This window comes from Scyliorhinus torazame, chromosome 4 (assembly GCF_047496885.1).
Source record: "Scyliorhinus torazame isolate Kashiwa2021f chromosome 4, sScyTor2.1, whole genome shotgun sequence".
Lineage (NCBI taxonomy): Eukaryota > Metazoa > Chordata > Chondrichthyes > Carcharhiniformes > Scyliorhinidae > Scyliorhinus > Scyliorhinus torazame.
The window spans coordinates 332,765,924-332,792,075 of record NC_092710.1 but is presented as its reverse complement, the minus strand read 5'-3'; the positions used below and the strand labels follow the sequence as shown (position 1 = coordinate 332,792,075).

General features: G+C 57.0%; 1 protein-coding gene across 2 annotated transcripts in view; it reads left to right on the top strand.

Annotated features, from left to right (window-relative positions):
- The window catches only part of LOC140411147 (CSC1-like protein 2), a 187,572-nt gene that overhangs the window by 16,342 nt on the left and 145,078 nt on the right, over positions 1 to 26,152 (top strand). For both annotated transcript variants that reach the window (XM_072500213.1, XM_072500214.1), the window contains exon 2: positions 3,006 to 3,199. In XM_072500213.1, coding sequence (XP_072356314.1) covers positions 3,011 to 3,199 — 189 coding nt within the window. In that variant the 5' untranslated portion in view covers positions 3,006 to 3,010. The remainder of the gene's footprint in view (positions 1 to 3,005; positions 3,200 to 26,152) is intronic.

The window sequence follows — 26,152 nt, the reverse complement described above, 5'->3', positions numbered from 1 at the left end:
AGGCTCGAAGGGCCGAAATGTCTCCTCCTGCTCCTAATTTCCATATACGTTTCTAAGCGAAGGTTGAGAGGAGGTATAATAGAGGTTTAGACAGGGTAGATAGGGAGAAACTGTCCTTATTGATGGATGTGTCGAGGCCAGAGGATAGAGAGTTAACGGATTGGCAAAAGGACCAGTGGCGACAAGTTGAAAAGGCTTTTTATGCAGCAAGTGGTTAGGACACGACAACTGCGGCCTTCATAGGGAATTAGGGGCCTTCATTGGGAATTTGGGGCCTTCATAGGGAATTAGGGGCCTTCATAAGGAATTGGGGGCCTTCATTTGGAATTAGGGGCCTTCATTTGGAATTAGGAGCCTTCATAGAGAATTAGGGGCCTTCATTGGGAATTAGGGGCCTTCATTGGGAATTAGGGGCCTTCATTGGGAATTAGGGGCCTTGATTGGGAATTAGGGGATTTCATAGGGAATTAGGGGCGTTCATAGGGAATTAGGGGCCTTCATAGGGAATTAGGGGCCTTCATAGAAAATTAAGGGCCTTCATAGAGAATTAGGGGCCTTCATAGGGTATTAGAAGCTTTCCTAGGGAATTAGATAAGAGAACGGGACGATGCGAAAGGGAGGGCAAGTGGAATTAGCGGAGTTGCTCTTTCACAAAACAGTCTTGGATGGACTGAATGGCCTCATTCTGTGTAGTAATCATTCTGTCATTTAAAAAAAAAATTCCAATTAAGGGGCAATTTAGTGTGGCCAATCCACCTACCCTGCACATCTTTGGATTGTGGGCTGAGACCTCTAGCCATCTAAGATGGCCACCTGCAAAGGACCAAGGGAATTATTGCCAACCCCGGACTCAGACAGATACAGAGCCTATGTGTATTTGAAACACAGGTAACCAGACCTGATCAAAACCCCCGCTCATTTGCATTTTAATGGCCCATTTTCCCAGGACAATAGAACTCCAATCAAGCAACCGGCACAGCCACAGACTGATCGGCGCCACTCCCTGTATTCAGAAAGCCCAACTGCCAAGGTCAATGACCGCTAAGGACCCGCCCAGCCACCAAGGCACCCGCCCCTTTATTGACCGAAATCGAAGACAGTGATCAGAGCCCTGTCGAGCTATTGGGTCCAAGGTTACAGACCACCCCAAAGAGCGCGAAATCCCAGAGGGATAAAAGAGAGCACAGACATGTGTTCTGTCTCTTTTGGATCTGGCCTGTGCCAGCCCAATTGCAGCAGGAACAGCCAGCCAAGTTCAAGACCAATGATCGCTACCTGACAGATGAGCCCAGCAGAGACAGAGCCACTTTCTTTGAACCAGCCAAATGAAATCCAGATAAAGGCCTTATCCATTTGCACAGTGCCGGTCGCCCTGAAGGTAAGTATAGGTTATTGTAGCTGATAGGTGTAGTTTAACTCGTAGTAGATATTGTGTTTGCATGTCGATGTAACTCTTATGTATGTAAATAAACCATCTTTTGAACTAACTAACTGGTTGTGTGGTCATTTGATCGATATAAGGGAAATTAATAATGTTCACCAACATTATTAATAGAGCAACAGACCCAAGCAGACACAGGGAGAATGTGCAAACTCCACACAGACAGTGACCTGTGGTGGGATCGAACCCATGCAGATTCCGTGGCCTAGTGGTCATGTCACCAGACTTGGAGCCAGAGGCCAGGCGGCGCGGGTTCAAATCCCACCCAAACACCCCAGTCCAAGACACTCGAGAGATCCGACACGGGCTCAAACCTCACTGATCTAAATTATTGGGCAGCACGGTAGCATAGCGGTTTGCACTATGGCTTCACAGCTCCAGGGTCCCAGGTTTGATTCCCGGCTTAGGTCACTGTCTGTGCGGAGTCTGCACGTTCTCCCCGTGTCTGCGTGGGTTTCCTCCGGGAGCTCCCGAAAGACGTGCTTGTTAGGTGAATCGGACATTCTGAATTCTCCCTCAGTGTACCCGAACAGGCGCCGTAGTGTGACGACTGGGGGATTTTCACAGTAACTTTATTGCCGTGATAATGTAAGCCTACTTGTGACACTAATAAATAGTATTATTATTAAGTCCTCGGCACTGTGAGGCAGCAGTGCTAACCACTGCACCACCGTGCCACCCCACCATTCTGTAATTTTAATAGTCTATATGAAGACAGTCAGTGGCAACTTTCTACGCACCATTACCACAGTCTTGGTTTGACTTTGTTCTGTAACAACTGCATAGAGAGTGGGGTTGTTGCACCAACTGGCGACAAACTTCCTGTTTCAACTTTTCACAGCATACCTGAGAACAAATGGATGGAAATAGGTTGTAAATCTGTTAAAGAATCATACTGAACAGAAGGAGCCCTTCTGAACAGAAGGCTCATTGTGCTAGCACGAGCTCTCTGAGAAAGCTACCCAATTACTCCCAGACCCTGGCCCTTTCCCAAAGACCTGCAAGTATGTCTGATCAACTATACCTCCCTTTGAAAGTTCTTAATGAATCTGCTTGGACTGAGGAAGTCTGAGGAAGTCTCCCCAGCTTCCCCTTGGTTTATTTTGATCACTATTTTACATCTGTATCCGTCCTCTGGTTATAGGTTGGTCCTCCTACCACTAGAGACAGTTTCTCCTCATTTACTCTACCAAAACTCTTCATGGTTTTGATGACCTCTATAAATCTTCCATTCACGTTGTCTGCTCTGAGATGAATAATCCAGAGCCTCTCTTATGTTGTTGTACATTAAATATGTTTAATTGTAAGTGGGCATTAACTAGGGAGTCATAGGGGCTCCTATTGATAAGGAGCAGAATGAAACTGGAGTTGCGGTTAGGAGACGCATGTTAGTAATGTGTATCCCTGTGAATAAATGTTTGCGAAAGAGAGTAAAGATTGATTTCTATTTTATACTTCACCACCGGGCTTTCAGTCTCTCCACATTATTGCAGTCCCTGATCTCTGGCATAATTTTGCTGAATCATCACCAATGGATAAATAATAGTTATTTGTCTTCTTCCAGATTAAATGGTTGGAGGACAGATCTTGCCTACCAGGATGACTTCAGTGCCTCGACTCAAGAGCCTTGGAGGCCCGCGGAACAGTACATTCAATAACACAGACTGTTTGAACCTGGAACGCGGCTCCACAGTGCTGGAGGGGAACAGTTTTGGGGGCATCCCCACAGTGCTGCTGATCTATTTCATCTGTTTCTGGGTAAGTTGACAGACCAGCATTTCCAAGGTGACCCCATGTGCCCGTGAACAACAACAAAACAGTAGTGCTAATAATGCAGCAGGTTTGGGAGCACCAGCATCCCCTCGTTCTTTGCAGTAGAGCCCCACTAACCCTCCGTGTCTTGCCTGCCCAGACAAACTCCGTGAACAGTTTGTCCAACCTTCAGAGAAAGGTCTGGGGAAGGAAGGAAAATTGGAAGGGACTGAAAAATAAGCAAAACCGTTGGCAGCACGTTCATCTTTCCCACCTGCATCTTCCCTGCTAATGTCAAATACAGGGTGTCCCGCCTTTTGAAATCCACCCCCCAGCCTCCTCTATCAGACATGTCAAGTTCCACTTATGCAAGGCGGCCCAGTCATGTGCCACCTGAATGATACTGAAATCTAACCCTAGCTACAGCATTCCCTGTTCGCACACCGTCCCGAGAGTGTTCACCGGGAACATCTTACTTTTTCCAACATTTAATTTATACCCAGAAAGGGCAGCATGATGGCGCAGTGGTTAGCACTGCTGCTTGATGGCGCCAAGGACCTGGGTTCGATCCCGGTCCCGGGTCACTGTCCGTGTGCACATTCTCTAATCCTCTAGGCTCGGCCCTGTCCAGCCCTCGATAAAAGGCCTAAAACACTTCATTTGTTTTCTCCAGCTTCATCACCACCTCACCTGCACAAGTTCCCTTGCCGCTGCCTGCCGTCACAGCTGATGGGCAAGCAGCTGACTCGCCTTTTCACCGTACCCATACTGCCCCCCCCCCCCCCCCCCCACAGCCAGTGTAGCTGACCCATCACCTTCCCCTTTTGTCAACAGATCAAACTGCCCCTGCAGCGTCTTCCTTTCTGTCAGCAACCCTCTAGTCAGGGCCAGCGAGTACCTCCGATCCATATCTACAAACGTTCCAGCAATCTCTCTGCCTCTCCTCTCTCTCAATCCTATCTCTGTGGGCCTTAAACAAAATAAATTCCCCCTGAACCACCGCCTTCAATGTCTCCCTGAACGTGGCTGCAGAGACCTCCCCATTTTGATTGAGTTCAATGTAGTTCTTACTCGCCAGTGTCACCTCATTACAGAACTCCTTATCGGGCGGCACGGCAGTTAGCACTGCTGCCTCAGGGCGCCGAGGACCCAGTACGATCCTGGCCCTTCATTACTGTCCGTGTGGAGTTTGCACATTTTCCCCGTGTCTAATCCTAAAAATGTGCAGGTCAGGTGGAATGGCTACGCTAATTGCCCCTCAATTGGAATAAAAAAAAAACGAACTCCTTATTCGCCAAAAGTGACGAATGCACCCTCCACCCGGGTCTCTGTGTCCGTCCCGACCTAAACCTAATCCAAGTAGCATAGTGCGTGGTCTGAGATCACTATTCCCGTATATTCTGCCCCCACAAACCCTGTCAAAACCGCCTTACCCAAAACACGAAAATTGATACAGCAGTACACCCGATGGACAGGCGAGAAGAAGGAATATTCCCCCTCCCTGCCAGGGCCTAAAACTCCATGGGTCCACCACCCCCACCTGGTCCATGAACCTCCCCAACTCCCTCACCATCCCCGACCTGGCATCACGGTAACACAGTGGTTAGCACTGTTGCACGCAGCGCCAGGGTCCCTGGTTTAATTCTCGGCTTGGGTCACTGTGTGGAGTCTGCACGTTCTCCCCGTGTCTGCGCGGGTTTCCTCCGGGTACTCCGGTTTCCTCCCACAAGTCCCAAAAGATATGCTGTTAGCTGAATTGGACATTCTGAATTCTCCCTCTGTGTACCCGAACAGGCGCCGAAATGTGGCTTCTCGGATCTTTTCACAGTAACTTCATTGCAGTGTTAATGTAAGCCTACTTGTGGCACTAATGAACATTATTACCTGGCCATTGATGTAGGTCTCGATCTATCCATCCAGCACACAATGAAAGTCCCCGCCCATGATCAATTGGTGAGAAGCCAAATCCGGGATAGACCCGAACAACTTCTTCATAAAGTCCACGTCATGCCAGTTGGGGGCATACTCATTCACCAGTCCCACCGGTGCCCCCGCTAATACCCCGTTCACTATCACAAACCTACCCCTTGGGTCCTGCACCATTTGGTCACTGCAAACACCGACTGGAATGTTTGCCCCAACCAACACTTCCTTAGCCACACCTTCTCCTTCACCAGTAAATGTGTCTCCTGTACAAAAATCACCTCCATCTTCAAACTCTTTAGGTGCGTAAACACCTGGGACCGTTTAATTATAATAATAATCTTTATTGTCACTAATACATTAACACTGCAATGAAGTTACTGTGAGAATCCCCTAGTCACCACACTCCGGCGTCTGTTCAGTTACACAGAGGGAGAATTCGGAATGTCCAATTCACCTAACAGCACGTTTTTCTAAAACTTGTGGGAGGAAACTGGAGGAAACTCACGGGTACCCATTTTTTTTTTTCCAATTTAGGGGCAATTTAGCGTGGCCAATCCACCTAACCTAAACATCTTTGGGTTTTGGGGTCGAAACCCACGCAGACACGGGGAGAATGTGCAAACTCCACACGGACAGGACCCAGGGCTGGGATTTGACCCGGGTCCTCAGCATCGCAGTCCCAGTGCTAACCACTGCGCCACGTGTCACCCCTCTATTTAGACAACTTTAAAGCATCTGCACAGGTTTAATGAGCACAACTGCCTCCGCCTGTGACATGAATTGAGAATTTTTTAATTTTGAAAATTAATTTGGTCAGAACATTGAATATAGGAGTTGGGACGTCTTGTTGAAGTTGTACAAGACATTGGTACGGCCACACTTGGAATACTGTGTGCAGTTCTGGTCACCCTATTATAGAAAGGATATTATTAAACTAGAAAGAGTGCAGAAAAGATTTACTAGGATGTTGCCAGGACTTGATGGTTTGAGTTATAAGGAGAGGCTGGATAGACTGGGACTTTTTTCCCTGGAGCGTAGGAGGCTTAGGGGTGATCTTATAGAGGTCTATAAAATAATGAGGGGCATAGATAAGGTAGATAGTCAACATCTTTTCCCAAAGGTAGGGGAGTCTAAAACTAGAGGGCATAGGTTTAAGGTGAGAGGGGAGAGATTCAGAAGGGCCCAGAGGGGCAATTTCTTCACTCAGAGGGTAGTGAGTGTCTGGAATGGGCTGCCAGAGGTAGTAGTAGAAGCGGGTACAATTGTGACTTTCAAAAAGCATTTAGATGGTTACATGGGTAAGATGGGTATAGAGGGTTATGGGCCAAGTGCGGGCAACTGGGACTAGCTTTAATGGTAAAAAACTGAGCGGCATGGACTGGTTGGGCCGAAGGGCCTGTTTCCATGCTGTAAACGTCTATGATTCTATGATTCTATGATAATTTAATTGAAGGCATTTTTAAGACATACATATTCACAAAACTCCAAAAGCCAACCGTGCCAACAGGTACCAACTCCCTCCCTCCGAGCTTCCCACCGCAGTACCCGCCTCCCTTTTCCAACCTACTCCCCCCCCCCAACCAAAGTAAACCCCCCCACCACTGACGAGTCAATACCTCTTAAAGAAGTCGATAAACAGCTTCCACCCCGCGAATGGCAAACTTTAAATTTTTTCCTAATGCCGAAACTCTGCCAAATCTCTCACCCATATTCCGAGTTCCGCCAACGTAACAAAATCTATCTCTGGGCTATTAGGGCCAAGACACCGGCCTTTCTCCTCACCCGACCTCCCGACACTCCAAATATCGCCACACATTATCCTCCACCTCCGAAAAGAACCGACTCATAAGACCAGAAGACATAGGAGCAGAATTAGGCCACTCGGCCCATCGAATCTGCTCCACCATTCAATCATGGCTGATATTTTCTCATCCCCATTCTCCCCATAACCCCTGATCCCTTATGAATCAAGAACCTATCTATCTCTTAGAGGCACTCAGTGATTTGGCCTCCATAGCCTTCTGCGGCAAAGAGTTCCACAGATTCACCACCCTCTGGCTGAAGAAATTCCTCCTCATCTCTGTTTTAAAGGATCGTCCCTTTAGTCTGAGATAGTGTCCTCTGGTTCTAGCTTTTCCGACAAGTGGAAATATCCTCTCCACGTCCACTCTATCCAGGCCTCGCAGTATCTTGTAAGTTTCAATAAGATCCCCCCTCATCCTTCTAAACTCCAACGAGTATAGACCCAGAGTCCTCAACCGTTCCTCATATGACAAGTTCTTCATTCCAGGGATCATTCTTGTGAACCTCCTCTGGACCCTTTCCAAGGCCAGCACATCCTTCCTTAGATACGGGGCCCAAAACTGCTCACAATACTCCAAATGGGGTCTGACCAGAGCCTTATAGAGCCTCAGAAGTACTGGTCTTGTATTCTAGCCCTCTTGACATGAATGCTAACTTTGCATTTGCCTTCTTAACTGCCGACTGAACCTGCACATTAACCTTAAGAGAATCGTGAACAAGGACTCCCAAGTCCCTTTGTGCTTCTGCTTTCCGAAGCATTTCCCCATTTAGGAAATAGTCTATTCCTAAATTCCTCCTTCCAAAGTGCATAAAGTCACACTTCTCCACATTGTATTTCATTTGCCACTTCATTGCCCACTCTCCTAGCTTGTCCCAGTCCTTCTGCAGCCCCCTTGCTTCCTCAATACAACCTGTCCCCCTACAGATCTTTGTATCATCTGAAAACTTAGCAACAGTGCCTTCAGTTCCTTCTTCCAGATCATTAATGTATATTGTGACAAGTTGTGGTCCCAGCACAGACCCCTGAGGCACACCACTAGTCACCGGCTGCCATCCTGAAAAAGACCCCTTTATCCCCACTCTCTGCCTTCTGCCAGTCAGCCAATCCTCTATCCATGCCAGGATCTTACCCTTAACACCTTGGGCTCTTAACTTATTTAACAATCTCCTATGTGGCACCTTGTCAAAGGCCTTCTGGAAATCTAAATAAATCACATCCACTGGTTCTCCTTTGTCTAACTTCCTTGTTACCTCCTCAAAGAACTCTAACAGATTTGTCAGACAGGACCTCCCTTTGATGAAGCCGTGCGGACTCAGTCCTATTTTACCATGCACTTCCAAGTACTCCGCGATCTCATCTTTAATAACAGACTCTAAAATCTTACCAATGACCGAAGTCAGGCTAACCGGCCTATAATTTCCCATCTTCTGCCTCCCTCCCTTCTTAAACATCCTAGACATACTCTATGCACCACCTTAAATTGGGTAAGACTTAACCTAGCGCACGACGAGGACGCATTCACTCTCCGCAGAGCTATCCTCCACACTCCGGCGCCCCCCCCCCCCACTTGTGCCTGACTTCCTCCGTGGGAGAACACTCCCTCTTCACCATCTCCCTATACGGGAGCTTATCGGTGGGGGCACGGTCAGAAAGGATGGCATCTCCTGCCTAACCAAAATCCAACGTGCAGATACCTGAGCTTATTCCCCTTTCGTAACTGGTACGCCTCCTCGAGCTCTTCATGTGAGAATTATTAATAGTATTTATTAATAGCAAGCCTGTATATAAAGCATCTGTTCCTGGATCGTGACCTCACTTTCTGACTGGGTGATTCTATGTCCCAGCAACCCTCGCTGCTTTCTCTCAGTTTTCCTGGGTTACCATTTGCTGCTAATCCGTTATCAGGTCACCAAACAGTGCAAACAGCTTTTTCCCTGTTTACATTCTCCGAAAAGCTATTAATTTCAAACAGCCTTATCAGATGTCCTTCCACGTCTTTCGAGAACTCTGTTTTCAGTCCCTGTAACTTCATTTGAAGCCCACTTGTGACAAGAAGCAAATTTCATTTCCTTGTGTTTAAAGCCTCTGACCCTGGTAACTATCCACCAATCACGTCTGGATCCTCTCCATGGACTTGGCACTGGACACATGTGGGCTGTAACGTCCGAGCTCCAGGGCGTTGTATTGGGGGTGGGGACCCCAAGGTGTGCTGGGCAACCTTCCCCACCTCCCATTTCACCTTAGCCCCCTCCAGTGAGGTCCCGTCCTCCACCATCAGCCTCCCATAGATACCCTCCTCCAACCTGGCCAGAGGGGCCAGTATCGTCTCCACCAACGACGAGTGCGGTGCGACTGGGAAACTCGAATAAACCTTCCTCGCAAACGTCCAAACTTGCAAGTACCTGAACACCTCCGACTATGCAAGCTTGCACATCTCCACTAACTCCCCACAAACTCGCTAACCGCCCCTCGAGAAACAAATCCCCCATTCCTGCCACCCCCCGTATTCTCCCACCCCCTAAACCTGGCATCCACCCTAGCCGACTCAAACAAGGAGTTGTCCCCGATCAGTATCGTCCTCAACCCTCTCCCTGCTTCAAAGTGCTGCCGTAATTGCCTCCATATTTTTAGTTTAGCCATCATCACCGGGTTCCCCGAAAACTTCCACTGTCATCAGCGCCCGCAATCCCACCCTCTCACATGACCTGGCCTCCATCTTAACCCAACTGACTCCCGATCCCCGACCAGCCCAACACCTTCTTCCCAAGGTTTCATTAATAGTCACCCAGAAAAAGTTTGAAACCTCTTCTAACTTCTGGGTAACAATTGCACAAATTAGGAACAGGGATAATAGGACCAGGAGTAGGCCATTCGGCCCATCGAGCTTGCGCCGCCATTTAGGTAGATCATGGCTGATTATCTACCACTACGGGGGCACAGCAGTTAGCACTGCTGCCTCACAGCGCCAGGGACTCAATTCCAGCCTTGGATGACTGTCTGTGTGGAGTTTGCACCTTCTCCCCGTGTCTGACGGGGTTTCCTCCGGGTGCACCGGTTTCCTCCCACAGTCCAAAGGTGTGTGGGTTAGGTAGAGCTATGGGGATAGGGTGGGGGAGTGGGCCGAGGTAGGCAGTTCTTTCAGAGGGTTGGTGCAGACTGGATGGGCCGAATGGATTGTAGGGATTCTATGGTACCCTAGAAACCCTTAATGCCATTAGTTTGCAGAAATATATCGATTTTTGTCTTCTCAATAAAGGAGCCTCCTGGGATTGGATTGGACTGGTTTATTGTCTCATGTACCGAGGTACAGTGAATAGTATTGTTCTGCGTTCAGTCCAGACAGATTGTTCCATACATGAAAACAAACATAGGACATACATCAATACTCAATGTTAGAACAGCAACACCCCCCAGAGAACAGACCCACCCCCCCAGAGAACAGATCCCCCCCCCGAGAACAGCAACCCCCCCCAGAGAACAGCAACCCCCCCCCAGAGAACAGACACCACGCCCCCAGAGAACAGCAACCCCGTCCAGAGAACAGCAACCCCCTCAGAGAACAGACCCCCCCCAGAGAACAGTGACCCCCCCCAGAGAACAGACCCCCCCCCAGGGGAACAGCAACCCCCCCACAGAACAGCGAACCCCCCAGAGAGAAAAGACACCCCGACCCCAGAGAACAGCAACCCCCCCCCACAGAACAGCAACCCCCCCACAGAACAGCGAACCCCCCAGAGAACAGACCCCCTTCCAGAGAACAGACCCCCTTCCAGAGAACAGCAACCCCCCCCAGAGAACAGCAACCCCCCCCAGAGAACAGCAACCCCCTCAGAGAACAGCAACCCCTCCAGAGAACAGCAACACCCCCCAGAGAACAGCAACCCCCACCCCAGAGAACAGACCCCCCCCCCAGAGAACAGCAACCCCTCCCAGAGAACAGCAACCCCCCCAGAGAACAGACCCCCTCCCAGAGAACAGCAACCCCCCCCAGAGAACAGCAACCCGCTCAGAGAACAGCAACCCCCCCCCCCCAGAGAACAGCAACACCCCCCAGAGAACAGCAACACCCCCCAGAGAACAGACCCACCCCCAGAGAACAGAACCACCCCCAGAGAACAGCAACCCCCCAGAGAACAGACCCCCTCCCAAAGAACAGCAACCCACCCCATGGAACAGCAACCCCCCCAGAGAACAGCAACCCCCACCCCAGAGAACAGCAACCCCCTCAGAGAACAGCAACCCCCCCAGAGAACAGCATCACCCCCCCAGAGAACAGACCCCCACAGAGAACAAATCCCCCCCAGAGAACAGCAAACCCCCAGAGAACAGACCCCCTCCCAGAGAACAGCAACTCCCCCCAGAGAACAGCAACCGCCCCCAGAGAACAGCAACCCCCTCAGAGAACAGCAACCCCCCCAGAGAACAGACACCCCCCCAGAGAACAGTGACCCCCCCAGAGAACAGCAACCCGCCCCAGAGAACAGCAACCCCCCCCGAGAACAGCAACCCCCCAGAGAACAGCGACCCCCCCAGAGAACAGACACCCCGCCCCCAGAGAACAGCAACCCCCCCCAGAGAACAGCAACCCCCACCTCAGAGAACAGACCCCCCCCAGAGAACAGACCCCCCCAGAGAACAGCAACCCCCCCTGAGAACAGCAACCCCCCCCAGAGGACAGCAACCCCCCCAGAGAACAGCAACCCCCCCCAGAGAACAGACCCCCCCCCAGAGAACAGACCCCACCTCAGAGAAAAGCGACCCCCCCAGAGAACAGCGTCCCCCCCCTGAGAACAGCGACCTCCCCAGAGAACAGCAACCCCCCTGCCCGTTAACAGCAACCCCCCCCCAGAGAACAGAACCCCCCCCCCAGAGACCAGCAACCCCCCCAGAGACCAGCAACCCCCCCAGAGACCAGCAACCCCCCCAGAGAACAGCAACCCCCCCCCAGAGAACAGCATCCCCTCCAAGAGAACAGGCCCTCCCAGAGAACAGCAACCCCCCCCCAGAGAACAGCAACCCCCGCCAGAGAACAACAACCCCTCCAAGAGAACAGGCCCCCCTCAGAGACAGCAACCCCCCCCAGAGACAGCAACCCCCCCAGATAACAGCAACCCCCCCAGGGAACAGCAACCCCCCCCCAGAGAACAGCAACCCCCCCCAGAGAACAGCACCCCCCCCCCAGAGAACAGCAACCCCCCCCAGAGATCAGCAACCCCCCTCCAGAGAACAGACCCCCCCCTGAGAACAGACCCCCCCCCAGAGAACAGCAATCCCCCCCAGAGAACAGCAATCCCTCCCAGAGAACAGCAACCCCCCCCAGAGAACATCAGCCCCGGAGAACAGCAACCCCCCCCCAGAGAACAGCAACCCCCCCCAGAGAGCAGTGACACCCCCCCCGAGAACAGCGACCCCCCTCCCAGAGAACAGCAACCCCCCCAGAGAACAGCAACCACCCCAGAGAACAGCAACCACCCCCCAGAGAACAGCAACCCACCCAGAGAACAGCAACCCCCCCAGAGAACAGACCCCCCCCAGAGAACAGCAACACCCCCCAGAGAACAGCAACCCCCCCCCAGAGAACAGCAACCCCCCCCAGAGAGCAGTGACACCCCCCCCGAGAACAGCGACCCCCCTCCCAGAGAACAGCAACCCCCCCAGAGAACAGCAACCACCCCAGAGAACAGCAACCACCCCCCAGAGAACAGCAACCCCCCCAGAGAACAGCAACCCCCCCAGAAAACAGACCCCCCCCAGAGAACAGACCCGCCCCCAGAGAACAGACCCGCCCCCAGAGAACAGACCCCCCCCAGAGAACAGACCCCCCCCCAGAGAACAGCAATCCCCACAGAGAACAGCAACCCCCCCCAGAGAACATCAGCCCCCAGAGAACAGCAACCCCCCCCCAGAGAACAGTGACACCCCCCCAGAGAACAGCAACCCCCCCAGAGAACAGCAACCCCCCCCCAGAGAACAGCACCCCCCCAGAGAACAGCACCCCCTCAGAGAACAGCAAACCCCCAGAGAACAGCAAACCCCCAGAGAACAGCAACACCCCCCAGAGAACAGACCCCCCCCCAGAGAACAGACCCCCCCAGAGAACAACAACCCCCCAGAGAACAGCAACCCCCCCAGAGAACAGACACCCCGCCCCCAGAGAACAGCAACCCTCCCCAGAGAACAGCAACCCCCTTAGAGAACAAACCCCCCAAGAGAACAGTGACCCCCCCCAGAGAACAGACCCCCCCCCAGGGGAACAGCAACCCCCCCACAGAACAGCGAACCCCCCAGAGAACAGACACCACGACCCCAGAGAACAGCAACCCCCCCACAGAACAGCAACCCCCCCACAGAACAGCGAACCCCCCAGAGAACAGACCCCCTTCCAGAGCGCAGACCCCCTTCCAGAGAACAGCAACCCCCCCCAGAGAACAGCAACCCCCCAGAGAACAGCAACACCCCCCAGAGAACAGCAACCCCCACCCCAGAGAACAGACCCCCCAAGAGAACAGCAACCCCCCCCCCAGAGAACAGCAACACTCCCCAGAGAACAGACCACCTCAGAGAACAAACCCCCCAAGAGAACAGTGACCCCCCCAGAGAACAGACCCCCCCCCCAGGGGAACAGCAACATCCCCACAGAACAGCGAACCCCCCAGAGAACAGACACCACGACCCCAGAGAACAGCAACCCCCCCACAGAACAGCAACCCCCCCACAGAACAGCGAACCCCCCAGAGAACAGACCCCCTTCCAGAGCGCAGACCCCCTTCCAGAGAACAGCAACCCCCCCCAGAGAACAGCAACCCCCCAGAGAACAGCAACACCCCCCAGAGAACAGCAACCCCCACCCCAGAGAACAGACCCCCCCAGAGAACAGCAACCCCCCCCCAGAGAACAGCAACACCCCCAGAGAACAGACCACCTCCCCCAGAGACCAGACCGCCCCCCCCAGAGAACAGACCCCCCCAGAGAACAGCAACCCTCCCAGAGAACAGCAACCCCTCCCAGAGAACAGCAACCCCTCCCAGAGAACAGCAACCCGCCCCAGAGAACAGGAACCCCCTCAGAGAACAGCAACCCCCCCCAGAGAACAGCAACACCCCCCAGAGAACAGACCCACCCCCAGAGAACAGCAACCCCCCAGAGAACACACCCCCTCCCAAAGAATAGCAACCCCCCCAGAGATCTGCAACCCCCCCAGAGAACAGCAACCCCCCCCAGAGAGCAGTGACACCCCCCCCGAGAACAGCGACCCCCCCTCCCAGAGAACAGCAACCCCCCCAGAGAACAGCAACCACCCCAGAGAACAGCAACCACCCCCCAGAGAACAGCAACCACCCCCCAGAGAACAGCAACCCCCCCAGAGAACAGCAACCCCCCCAGAGAACAGCAACCCCCCCAGAGAACAGACCCCCCCCAGAGAACAGACCCGCCCCCAGAGAACAGACCCGCCCCCAGAGAACAGACCCCCCCAGAGAACAGACCCCCCCCCCAGAGAACAGCAATCCCCACAGAGAACAGCAACCCCCCCCAGAGAACATCAGCCCCCAGAGAACAACAACCCCCCCCAGAGAACAGTGACACCCCCCCAGAGAACAGCAACCCCGCCAGAGAACAGCAACCCCCCCCCCCAGAGAACAGCACCCCCCCAGAGAACAGCAAACCCCCAGAGAACAGCAACACCCCCCAGAGAACAGACCCCCCCCAGAGAACAGACCCCCCCCAGAGAACAACAACCCCCCAGAGAACAGCAACCCCCCCAGAGAACAGACACCCCGCCCCCAGAGAACAGCAACCCACCCCAGAGAACAGCAACCCCCTCAGAGAACAAACCCCCCAAGAGAACAGTGACCCCCCCCAGAGAACAGACCCCCCCCCAGGGGAACAGCAACCCCCCCACAGAACAGCGAACCCCCCAGAGAACAGACACCACGACCCCAGAGAACAGCAACCCCCCCACAGAACAGCAACCCCCCCACAGAACAGCGAACCCCCCAGAGAACAGACCCCCTTCCAGAGCGCAGACCCCCTTCCAGAGAACAGCAACCCCCCCCAGAGAACAGCAACCCCCCAGAGAACAGCAACACCCCCCAGAGAACAGCAACCCCCACCCCAGAGAACAGACCCCCCCAGAGAACAGCAACCCCCCCCCCCAGAGAACAGCAACACTCCCCAGAGAACAGACCACCTCAGAGAACAAACCCCCCAAGAGAACAGTGACACCCCCCAGAGAACAGACCCCCCCCCCAGGGGAACAGCAACCCCCCCACAGAACAGCGAACCCCCCAGAGAACAGACACCACGACCCCAGAGAACAGCAACCCCCCCACAGAACAGCAACCCCCCCACAGAACAGCGAACCCCCCAGAGAACAGACCCCCTTCCAGAGCGCAGACCCCCTTCCAGAGAACAGCAACCCCCCCCAGAGAACAGCAACCCCCCAGAGAACAGCAACACCCCCCAGAGAACAGCAACCCCCACCCCAGAGAACAGACCCCCCCCAGAGAACAGCAACCCCCCCCCCAGAGAACAGCAACACCCCCAGAGAACAGACCACCTCCCCCAGAGACCAGACCGCCCCCCCCAGAGAACAGACCCCCCCAGAGAACAGCAACCCTCCCAGAGAACAGCAACCCCTCCCAGAGAACAGCAACCCCTCCCAGAGAACAGCAACCCCTCCCAGAGAACAGCAACCCGCCCCAGAGAACAGGAACCCCCTCAGAGAACAGCAACCCCCCCCAGAGAACAGCAACACCCCCCAGAGAACAGACCCACCCCCAGAGAACAGCAACCCCCCAGAGAACACACCCCCTCCCAAAGAATAGCAACCCCCCCCAGAGATCTGCAACCCCCCCAGAGAACAGCAACCCCCCCCCAGAGAACTGCAACCCCCATCCCAGAGAACAGACCCCCCATCAGAGAACAGCAAACCCCCCCAGAGAACAGACCCCCTCCCAGAGAACAGCAACTCCCCCCAGAGAACAGCAACCCCCCCCGAGAACAGCAACCCCCCCCGAGAACAGAAACCCCCCAGAGAACAGCAACCCCTCCCAGAGAACAGCAACCCGCCCCAGAGAACAGGAACCCCCTCAGAGAACAGCAACCCCCCCCAGAGAACAGCAACACCCCCCAGAGAAAAGACCCACCCCCAGAGAACAGCAACCCCCCAGAGAACACACCCCCTCCCAAAGAATAGCAACCCCCCCCAGAGATCTGCAACCCCCCCAGAGAACAGCAACCCCCCCCCCAGAGAACTGCAACCCCCACCCCAGAGAACAGACCCCCCATCAGAGAACAGCAAACCCCCCCAGAGAACAGACCCCCTCCCAGAGAACAGCAACTCCCCCCAGAGAACAGCAACCCCCCCCGAGAACAGCAACCCCCCCCGAGAACAGAAACCCCCCAGAGAACAGCGACCCTGCCAGAGAACAGACACCCCGCCCCCAGAGAACAGCGACCGCCCCAGAGAACAGACACCCCGCCCCCAGAGAACAGCAACCCCACCTCAGAGAACAGACCCCCCCCAGAGAATAGCAACCCCCCCTGAGAACAGCAACACCCCCCAGAGAACAGACCCCCCCCAGAGAACAGACCCCCCCAGAGAACAACAACCCCCCAGAGAACAGCAACCCCCCAAGAGAACAGCAACCCCCCCCGAGAACAGCAACCCCCCCCGAGAACAGAAACCCCCCAGAGAACAGCGAACCCCCCAGAGAACAGACACCCTTCCAGAGCGCAGACCCCCTTCCAGAGAACAGCAACCCCCCCCAGAGAACAGCAACCCCCCAGAGAACAGCAACACCCCCCAGAGAACAGCAACCCCCACCCCAGAGAACAGACCCCCCAAGAGAACAGCAACCCCCCCCCCAGAGAACAGCAACACTCCCCAGAGAACAGACCACCTCAGAGAACAAACCCCCCAAGAGAACAGTGACCCCCCCAGAGAACAGACCCCCCCCCCAGGGGAACAGCAACATCCCCACAGAACAGCGAACCCCCCAGAGAACAGACACCACGACCCCAGAGAACAGCAACCCCCCCACAGAACAGCAACCCCCCCACAGAACAGCGAACCCCCCAGAGAACAGACCCCCTTCCAGAGCGCAGACCCCCTTCCAGAGAACAGCAACCCCCCCCAGAGAACAGCAACCCCCCAGAGAACAGCAACACCCCCCAGAGAACAGCAACCCCCACCCCAGAGAACAGACCCCCCCAGAGAACAGCAACCCCCCCCCAGAGAACAGCAACACCCCCAGAGAACAGACCACCTCCCCCAGAGACCAGACCGCCCCCCCCAGAGAACAGACCCCCCCAGAGAACAGCAACCCTCCCAGAGAACAGCAACCCCTCCCAGAGAACAGCAACCCCTCCCAGAGAACAGCAACCCGCCCCAGAGAACAGGAACCCCCTCAGAGAACAGCAACCCCCCCCAGAGAACAGCAACACCCCCCAGAGAACAGACCCACCCCCAGAGAACAGCAACCCCCCAGAGAACACACCCCCTCCCAAAGAATAGCAACCCCCCCAGAGATCTGCAACCCCCCCAGAGAACAGCAACCCCCCCCAGAGAGCAGTGACACCCCCCCCGAGAACAGCGACCCCCCCTCCCAGAGAACAGCAACCCCCCCAGAGAACAGCAACCACCCCAGAGAACAGCAACCACCCCCCAGAGAACAGCAACCACCCCCCAGAGAACAGCAACCCCCCCAGAGAACAGCAACCCCCCCAGAGAACAGCAACCCCCCCAGAGAACAGACCCCCCCCAGAGAACAGACCCGCCCCCAGAGAACAGACCCGCCCCCAGAGAACAGACCCCCCCAGAGAACAGACCCCCCCCCAGAGAACAGCAATCCCCACAGAGAACAGCAACCCCCCCCAGAGAACATCAGCCCCCAGAGAACAACAACCCCCCCCAGAGAACAGTGACACCCCCCCAGAGAACAGCAACCCCGCCAGAGAACAGCAACCCCCCCCCCAGAGAACAGCACCCCCCCAGAGAACAGCAAACCCCCAGAGAACAGCAACACCCCCCAGAGAACAGACCCCCCCCAGAGAACAGACCCCCCCCAGAGAACAACAACCCCCCAGAGAACAGCAACCCCCCCAGAGAACAGACACCCCGCCCCCAGAGAACAGCAACCCACCCCAGAGAACAGCAACCCCCTCAGAGAACAAACCCCCCAAGAGAACAGTGACCCCCCCCAGAGAACAGACCCCCCCCCAGGGGAACAGCAACCCCCCCACAGAACAGCGAACCCCCCAGAGAACAGACACCACGACCCCAGAGAACAGCAACCCCCCCACAGAACAGCAACCCCCCCACAGAACAGCGAACCCCCCAGAGAACAGACCCCCTTCCAGAGCGCAGACCCCCTTCCAGAGAACAGCAACCCCCCCCAGAGAACAGCAACCCCCCAGAGAACAGCAACACCCCCCAGAGAACAGCAACCCCCACCCCAGAGAACAGACCCCCCCAGAGAACAGCAACCCCCCCCCCCAGAGAACAGCAACACTCCCCAGAGAACAGACCACCTCAGAGAACAAACCCCCCAAGAGAACAGTGACACCCCCCAGAGAACAGACCCCCCCCCCAGGGGAACAGCAACCCCCCCACAGAACAGCGAACCCCCCAGAGAACAGACACCACGACCCCAGAGAACAGCAACCCCCCCACAGAACAGCAACCCCCCCACAGAACAGCGAACCCCCCAGAGAACAGACCCCCTTCCAGAGCGCAGACCCCCTTCCAGAGAACAGCAACCCCCCCCAGAGAACAGCAACCCCCCAGAGAACAGCAACACCCCCCAGAGAACAGCAACCCCCACCCCAGAGAACAGACCCCCCCCAGAGAACAGCAACCCCCCCCCCAGAGAACAGCAACACCCCCAGAGAACAGACCACCTCCCCCAGAGACCAGACCGCCCCCCCCAGAGAACAGACCCCCCCAGAGAACAGCAACCCTCCCAGAGAACAGCAACCCCTCCCAGAGAACAGCAACCCCTCCCAGAGAACAGCAACCCCTCCCAGAGAACAGCAACCCGCCCCAGAGAACAGGAACCCCCTCAGAGAACAGCAACCCCCCCCAGAGAACAGCAACACCCCCCAGAGAACAGACCCACCCCCAGAGAACAGCAACCCCCCAGAGAACACACCCCCTCCCAAAGAATAGCAACCCCCCCCAGAGATCTGCAACCCCCCCAGAGAACAGCAACCCCCCCCCAGAGAACTGCAACCCCCATCCCAGAGAACAGACCCCCCATCAGAGAACAGCAAACCCCCCCAGAGAACAGACCCCCTCCCAGAGAACAGCAACTCCCCCCAGAGAACAGCAACCCCCCCCGAGAACAGCAACCCCCCCCGAGAACAGAAACCCCCCAGAGAACAGCAACCCCTCCCAGAGAACAGCAACCCGCCCCAGAGAACAGGAACCCCCTCAGAGAACAGCAACCCCCCCCAGAGAACAGCAACACCCCCCAGAGAAAAGACCCACCCCCAGAGAACAGCAACCCCCCAGAGAACACACCCCCTCCCAAAGAATAGCAACCCCCCCCAGAGATCTGCAACCCCCCCAGAGAACAGCAACCCCCCCCCCAGAGAACTGCAACCCCCACCCCAGAGAACAGACCCCCCATCAGAGAACAGCAAACCCCCCCAGAGAACAGACCCCCTCCCAGAGAACAGCAACTCCCCCCAGAGAACAGCAACCCCCCCCGAGAACAGCAACCCCCCCCGAGAACAGAAACCCCCCAGAGAACAGCGACCCTGCCAGAGAACAGACACCCCGCCCCCAGAGAACAGCGACCGCCCCAGAGAACAGACACCCCGCCCCCAGAGAACAGCAACCCCACCTCAGAGAACAGACCCCCCCCAGAGAATAGCAACCCCCCCTGAGAACAGCAACACCCCCCAGAGAACAGACCCCCCCCAGAGAACAGACCCCCCCAGAGAACAACAACCCCCCAGAGAACAGCAACCCCCCAAGAGAACAGCAACCCCCCCCGAGAACAGCAACCCCCCCCGAGAACAGAAACCCCCCAGAGAACAGCGACCCTGCCAGAGAACAGACACCCCGCCCCCAGAGAACAGCGACCGCCCCAGAGAACAGACACCCCGCCCCCAGAGAACAGCAACCCCACCCAGAGAACAGCAACCCCACCTCAGAGAACAGCAACCCCACCTCAGAGAACAGACCCTCCCCAGAGAATAGCAACCCCCCCTGAGAACAGCAACACCCCCCAGAGAACAGACCCCCCCCAGAGAACAGACCCCCCCCAGAGAACAACAACCCCCCAGAGAACAGCAACCCCCCCAGAGAACAGACACCCCGCCCCCAGAGAACAGCAACCCTCCCCAGAGAACAGCAACCCCCTCAGAGAACAAACCCCCCAAGAGAACAGTGACCCCCCCCAGAGAACAGACCCCCCCCCAGGGGAACAGCAACCCCCCCACAGAACAGCGAACCCCCCAGAGAACAGACACCACGACCCCAGAGAACAGCAACCCCCCCACAGAACAGCAACCCCCCCACAGAATAGCGAACCCCCCAGAGAACAGACCCCCTTCCAGAGCGCAGACCCCCTTCCAGAGAACAGCAACCCCCCCCAGAGAACAGCAACCCCCCAGAGAACAGCAACACCCCCCAGAGAACAGCAACCCCCACCCCAGAGAACAGACCCCCCCAGAGAACAGCAACCCCCCCCCCAGAGAACAGCAACACTCCCCAGAGAACAGACCACCTCAGAGAACAAACCCCCCAAGAGAACAGTGACCCCCCCCAGAGAACAGACCCCCCCCCCAGGGGAACAGCAACCCCCCCACAGAACAGCGAACCCCCCAGAGAACAGACACCACGACCCCAGAGAACAGCAACCCCCCCACAGAACAGCAACCCCCCCACAGAACAGCGAACCCCCCAGAGAACAGACCCCCTTCCAGAGCGCAGACCCCCTTCCAGAGAACAGCAACCCCCCCAGAGAACAGCAACCCCCCAGAGAACAGCAACACCCCCCAGAGAACAGCAACCCCCACCCCAGAGAACAGACCCCCCCCAGAGAACAGCAACCCCCCCCCCAGAGAACAGCAACCCCCCCCCCAGAGAACAGCAACACCCCCAGAGAACAGACCACCTCCCCCAGAGACCAGACCGCCCCCCCCAGAGAACAGACCCCCCCAGAGAACAGCAACCCTCCCAGAGAACAGCAACCCCTCCCAGAGAACAGCAACCCCTCCCAGAGAACAGCAACCCGCCCCAGAGAACAGGAACCCCGTCAGAGAACAGCAACCCCCCCCAGAGAACAGCAACACCCCCCAGAGAACAGACCCACCCCCAGAGAACAGCAACCCCCCAGAGAACACACCCCCTCCCAAAGAATAGCAACCCCCCCCAGAGATCTGCAACCCCCCCAGAGAACAGCAACCCCCCCCAGAGAGCAGTGACACCCCCCCCGAGAACAGCGACCCCCCCTCCCAGAGAACAGCAACCCCCCCAGAGAACAGCAACCACCCCAGAGAACAGCAACCACCCCCCAGAGAACAGCAACCACCCCCCAGAGAACAGCAACCCCCCCAGAGAACAGCAACCCCCCCAGAGAACAGCAACCCCCCCAGAGAACAGACCCCCCCCAGAGAACAGACCCGCCCCCAGAGAACAGACCCGCCCCCAGAGAACAGACCCCCCCAGAGAACAGACCCCCCCCCAGAGAACAGCAATCCCCACAGAGAACAGCAACCCCCCCCAGAGAACATCAGCCCCCAGAGAACAACAACCCCCCCCAGAGAACAGTGACACCCCCCCAGAGAACAGCAACCCCGCCAGAGAACAGCAACCCCCCCCCCAGAGAACAGCACCCCCCCAGAGAACAGCAAACCCCCAGAGAACAGCAACACCCCCCAGAGAACAGACCCCCCCCAGAGAACAGACCCCCCCCAGAGAACAACAACCCCCCAGAGAACAGCAACCCCCCCAGAGAACAGACACCCCGCCCCCAGAGAACAGCAACCCACCCCAGAGAACAGCAACCCCCTCAGAGAACAAACCCCCCAAGAGAACAGTGACCCCCCCCAGAGAACAGACCCCCCCCCAGGGGAACAGCAACCCCCCCACAGAACAGCGAACCCCCCAGAGAACAGACACCACGACCCCAGAGAACAGCAACCCCCCCACAGAACAGCAACCCCCCCACAGAACAGCGAACCCCCCAGAGAACAGACCCCCTTCCAGAGCGCAGACCCCCTTCCAGAGAACAGCAACCCCCCCCAGAGAACAGCAACCCCCCAGAGAACAGCAACACCCCCCAGAGAACAGCAACCCCCACCCCAGAGAACAGACCCCCCCAGAGAACAGCAACCCCCCCCCCCAGAGAACAGCAACACTCCCCAGAGAACAGACCACCTCAGAGAACAAACCCCCCAAGAGAACAGTGACACCCCCCAGAGAACAGACCCCCCCCCCAGGGGAACAGCAACCCCCCCACAGAACAGCGAACCCCCCAGAGAACAGACACCACGACCCCAGAGAACAGCAACCCCCCCACAGAACAGCAACCCCCCCACAGAACAGCGAACCCCCCAGAGAACAGACCCCCTTCCAGAGCGCAGACCCCCTTCCAGAGAACAGCAACCCCCCCCAGAGAACAGCAACCCCCCAGAGAACAGCAACACCCCCCAGAGAACAGCAACCCCCACCCCAGAGAACAGACCCCCCCCAGAGAACAGCAACCCCCCCCCCAGAGAACAGCAACACCCCCAGAGAACAGACCACCTCCCCCAGAGACCAGACCGCCCCCCCCAGAGAACAGACCCCCCCAGAGAACAGCAACCCTCCCAGAGAACAGCAACCCCTCCCAGAGAACAGCAACCCCTCCCAGAGAACAGCAACCCCTCCCAGAGAACAGCAACCCGCCCCAGAGAACAGGAACCCCCTCAGAGAACAGCAACCCCCCCCAGAGAACAGCAACACCCCCCAGAGAACAGACCCACCCCCAGAGAACAGCAACCCCCCAGAGAACACACCCCCTCCCAAAGAATAGCAACCCCCCCCAGAGATCTGCAACCCCCCCAGAGAACAGCAACCCCCCCCCAGAGAACTGCAACCCCCATCCCAGAGAACAGACCCCCCATCAGAGAACAGCAAACCCCCCCAGAGAACAGACCCCCTCCCAGAGAACAGCAACTCCCCCCAGAGAACAGCAACCCCCCCCGAGAACAGCAACCCCCCCCGAGAACAGAAACCCCCCAGAGAACAGCAACCCCTCCCAGAGAACAGCAACCCGCCCCAGAGAACAGGAACCCCCTCAGAGAACAGCAACCCCCCCCAGAGAACAGCAACACCCCCCAGAGAAAAGACCCACCCCCAGAGAACAGCAACCCCCCAGAGAACACACCCCCTCCCAAAGAATAGCAACCCCCCCCAGAGATCTGCAACCCCCCCAGAGAACAGCAACCCCCCCCCCAGAGAACTGCAACCCCCACCCCAGAGAACAGACCCCCCATCAGAGAACAGCAAACCCCCCCAGAGAACAGACCCCCTCCCAGAGAACAGCAACTCCCCCCAGAGAACAGCAACCCCCCCCGAGAACAGCAACCCCCCCCGAGAACAGAAACCCCCCAGAGAACAGCGACCCTGCCAGAGAACAGACACCCCGCCCCCAGAGAACAGCGACCGCCCCAGAGAACAGACACCCCGCCCCCAGAGAACAGCAACCCCACCTCAGAGAACAGACCCCCCCCAGAGAATAGCAACCCCCCCTGAGAACAGCAACACCCCCCAGAGAACAGACCCCCCCCAGAGAACAGACCCCCCCAGAGAACAACAACCCCCCAGAGAACAGCAACCCCCCAAGAGAACAGCAACCCCCCCCGAGAACAGCAACCCCCCCCGAGAACAGAAACCCCCCAGAGAACAGCGACCCTGCCAGAGAACAGACACCCCGCCCCCAGAGAACAGCGACCGCCCCAGAGAACAGACACCCCGCCCCCAGAGAACAGCAACCCCACCCAGAGAACAGCAACCCCACCTCAGAGAACAGCAACCCCACCTCAGAGAACAGACCCCCCCCAGAGAATAGCAACCCCCCCTGAGAACAGCAACACCCCCCAGAGAACAGACCCCCCCCAGAGAACAGACCCCCCCCAGAGAACAACAACCCCCCAGAGAACAGCAACCCCCCCAGAGAACAGACACCCCGCCCCCAGAGAACAGCAACCCTCCCCAGAGAACAGCAACCCCCTCAGAGAACAAACCCCCCAAGAGAACAGTGACCCCCCCAGAGAACAGACCCCCCCCCAGGGGAACAGCAACCCCCCCACAGAACAGCGAACCCCCCAGAGAACAGACACCACGACCCCAGAGAACAGCAACCCCCCCACAGAACAGCAACCCCCCCACAGAATAGCGAACCCCCCAGAGAACAGACCCCCTTCCAGAGCGCAGACCCCCTTCCAGAGAACAGCAACCCCCCCCAGAGAACAGCAACCCCCCAGAGAACAGCAACACCCCCCAGAGAACAGCAACCCCCACCCCAGAGAACAGACCCCCCCAGAGAACAGCAACCCCCCCCCCAGAGAACAGCAACACTCCCCAGAGAACAGACCACCTCAGAGAACAAACCCCCCAAGAGAACAGTGACCCCCCCCAGAGAACAGACCCCCCCCCCAGGGGAACAGCAACCCCCCCACAGAACAGCGAACCCCCCAGAGAACAGACACCACGACCCCAGAGAACAGCAACCCCCCCACAGAACAGCAACCCCCCCACAGAACAGCGAACCCCCCAGAGAACAGACCCCCTTCCAGAGCGCAGACCCCCTTCCAGAGAACAGCAACCCCCCCAGAGAACAGCAACCCCCCAGAGAACAGCAACACCCCCCAGAGAACAGCAACCCCCACCCCAGAGAACAGACCCCCCCCAGAGAACAGCAACCCCCCCCCCCAGAGAACAGCAACCCCCCCCCCCAGAGAACAGCAACACCCCCAGAGAACAGACCACCTCCCCCAGAGACCAGACCGCCTCCCCCAGAGAACAGACCCCCCCAGAGAACAGCAACCCTCCCAGAGAACAGCAACCCCTCCCAGAGAACAGCAACCCCTCCCAGAGAACAGCAACCCGCCCCAGAGAACAGGAACCCCCTCAGAGAACAGCAACCCCCCCCAGAGAACAGCAACACCCCCCAGAGAACAGACCCACCCCCAGAGAACAGCAACCCCCCAGAGAACACACCCCCTCCCAAAGAATAGCAACCCCCCCCAGAGATCTGCAACCCCCCCAGAGAACAGCAACCCCCCCCCAGAGAACTGCAACCCCCACCCCAGAGAACAGACCCCCCATCAGAGAACAGCAAACCCCCCCAGAGAACAGACCCCCTCCCAGAGAACAGCAACTCCCCCCAGAGAACAGCAACCCCCCCCGAGAACAGCAACCCCCCCCGAGAACAGAAACCCCCCCAGAGAACAGCAACCCCTCCCAGAGAACAGCAACCCGCCCCAGAGAACAGGAACCCCCTCAGAGAACAGCAACCCCCCCCAGAGAACAGCAACACCCCCCAGAGAACAGACCCACCCCCAGAGAACAGCAACCCCCCAGAGAACACACCCCCTCCCAAAGAATAGCAACCCCCCCCAGAGATCTGCAACCCCCCCAGAGAACAGCAACCCCCCCCCCCAGAGAACTGCAACCCCCACCCCAGAGAACAGACCCCCCATCAGAGAACAGCAAACCCCCCCAGAGAACAGACCCCCTCCCAGAGAACAGCAACTCCCCCCAGAGAACAGCAACCCCCCCCAAGAACAGCAACCCCCCCCGAGAACAGAAACCCCCCAGAGAACAGCGACCCTGCCAGAGAACAGACACCCCGCCCCCAGAGAACAGCAACCCCACCCAGAGAACAGCAACCCCACCTCAGAGAACAGACCCCCCCCAGAGAATAGCAACCCCCCCTGAGAACAGCAACCCCCCCCAGAGGACAGCAACCCCCCCAGAGAACAGCAACCCCCCCCAGAGAACAGACCCCCCCAGAGAACAGACCCCACCTCAGAGAAAAGCGACCCCCCCCCCCAGAGAACAGCGTCCCCCCCCCGAGAACAGCGACCTCCCCAGAGAACAGCAACCCCCCTGCCCGTGAACAGCAACCCCCCCCCAGATAACAGAACCCCCCCTCAGAGACCAGCAACCCCCCCAGATAACAGCAACCCCCCCAGAGACCAGCAACCCCCCCAGAGAACAGCAACCCCCC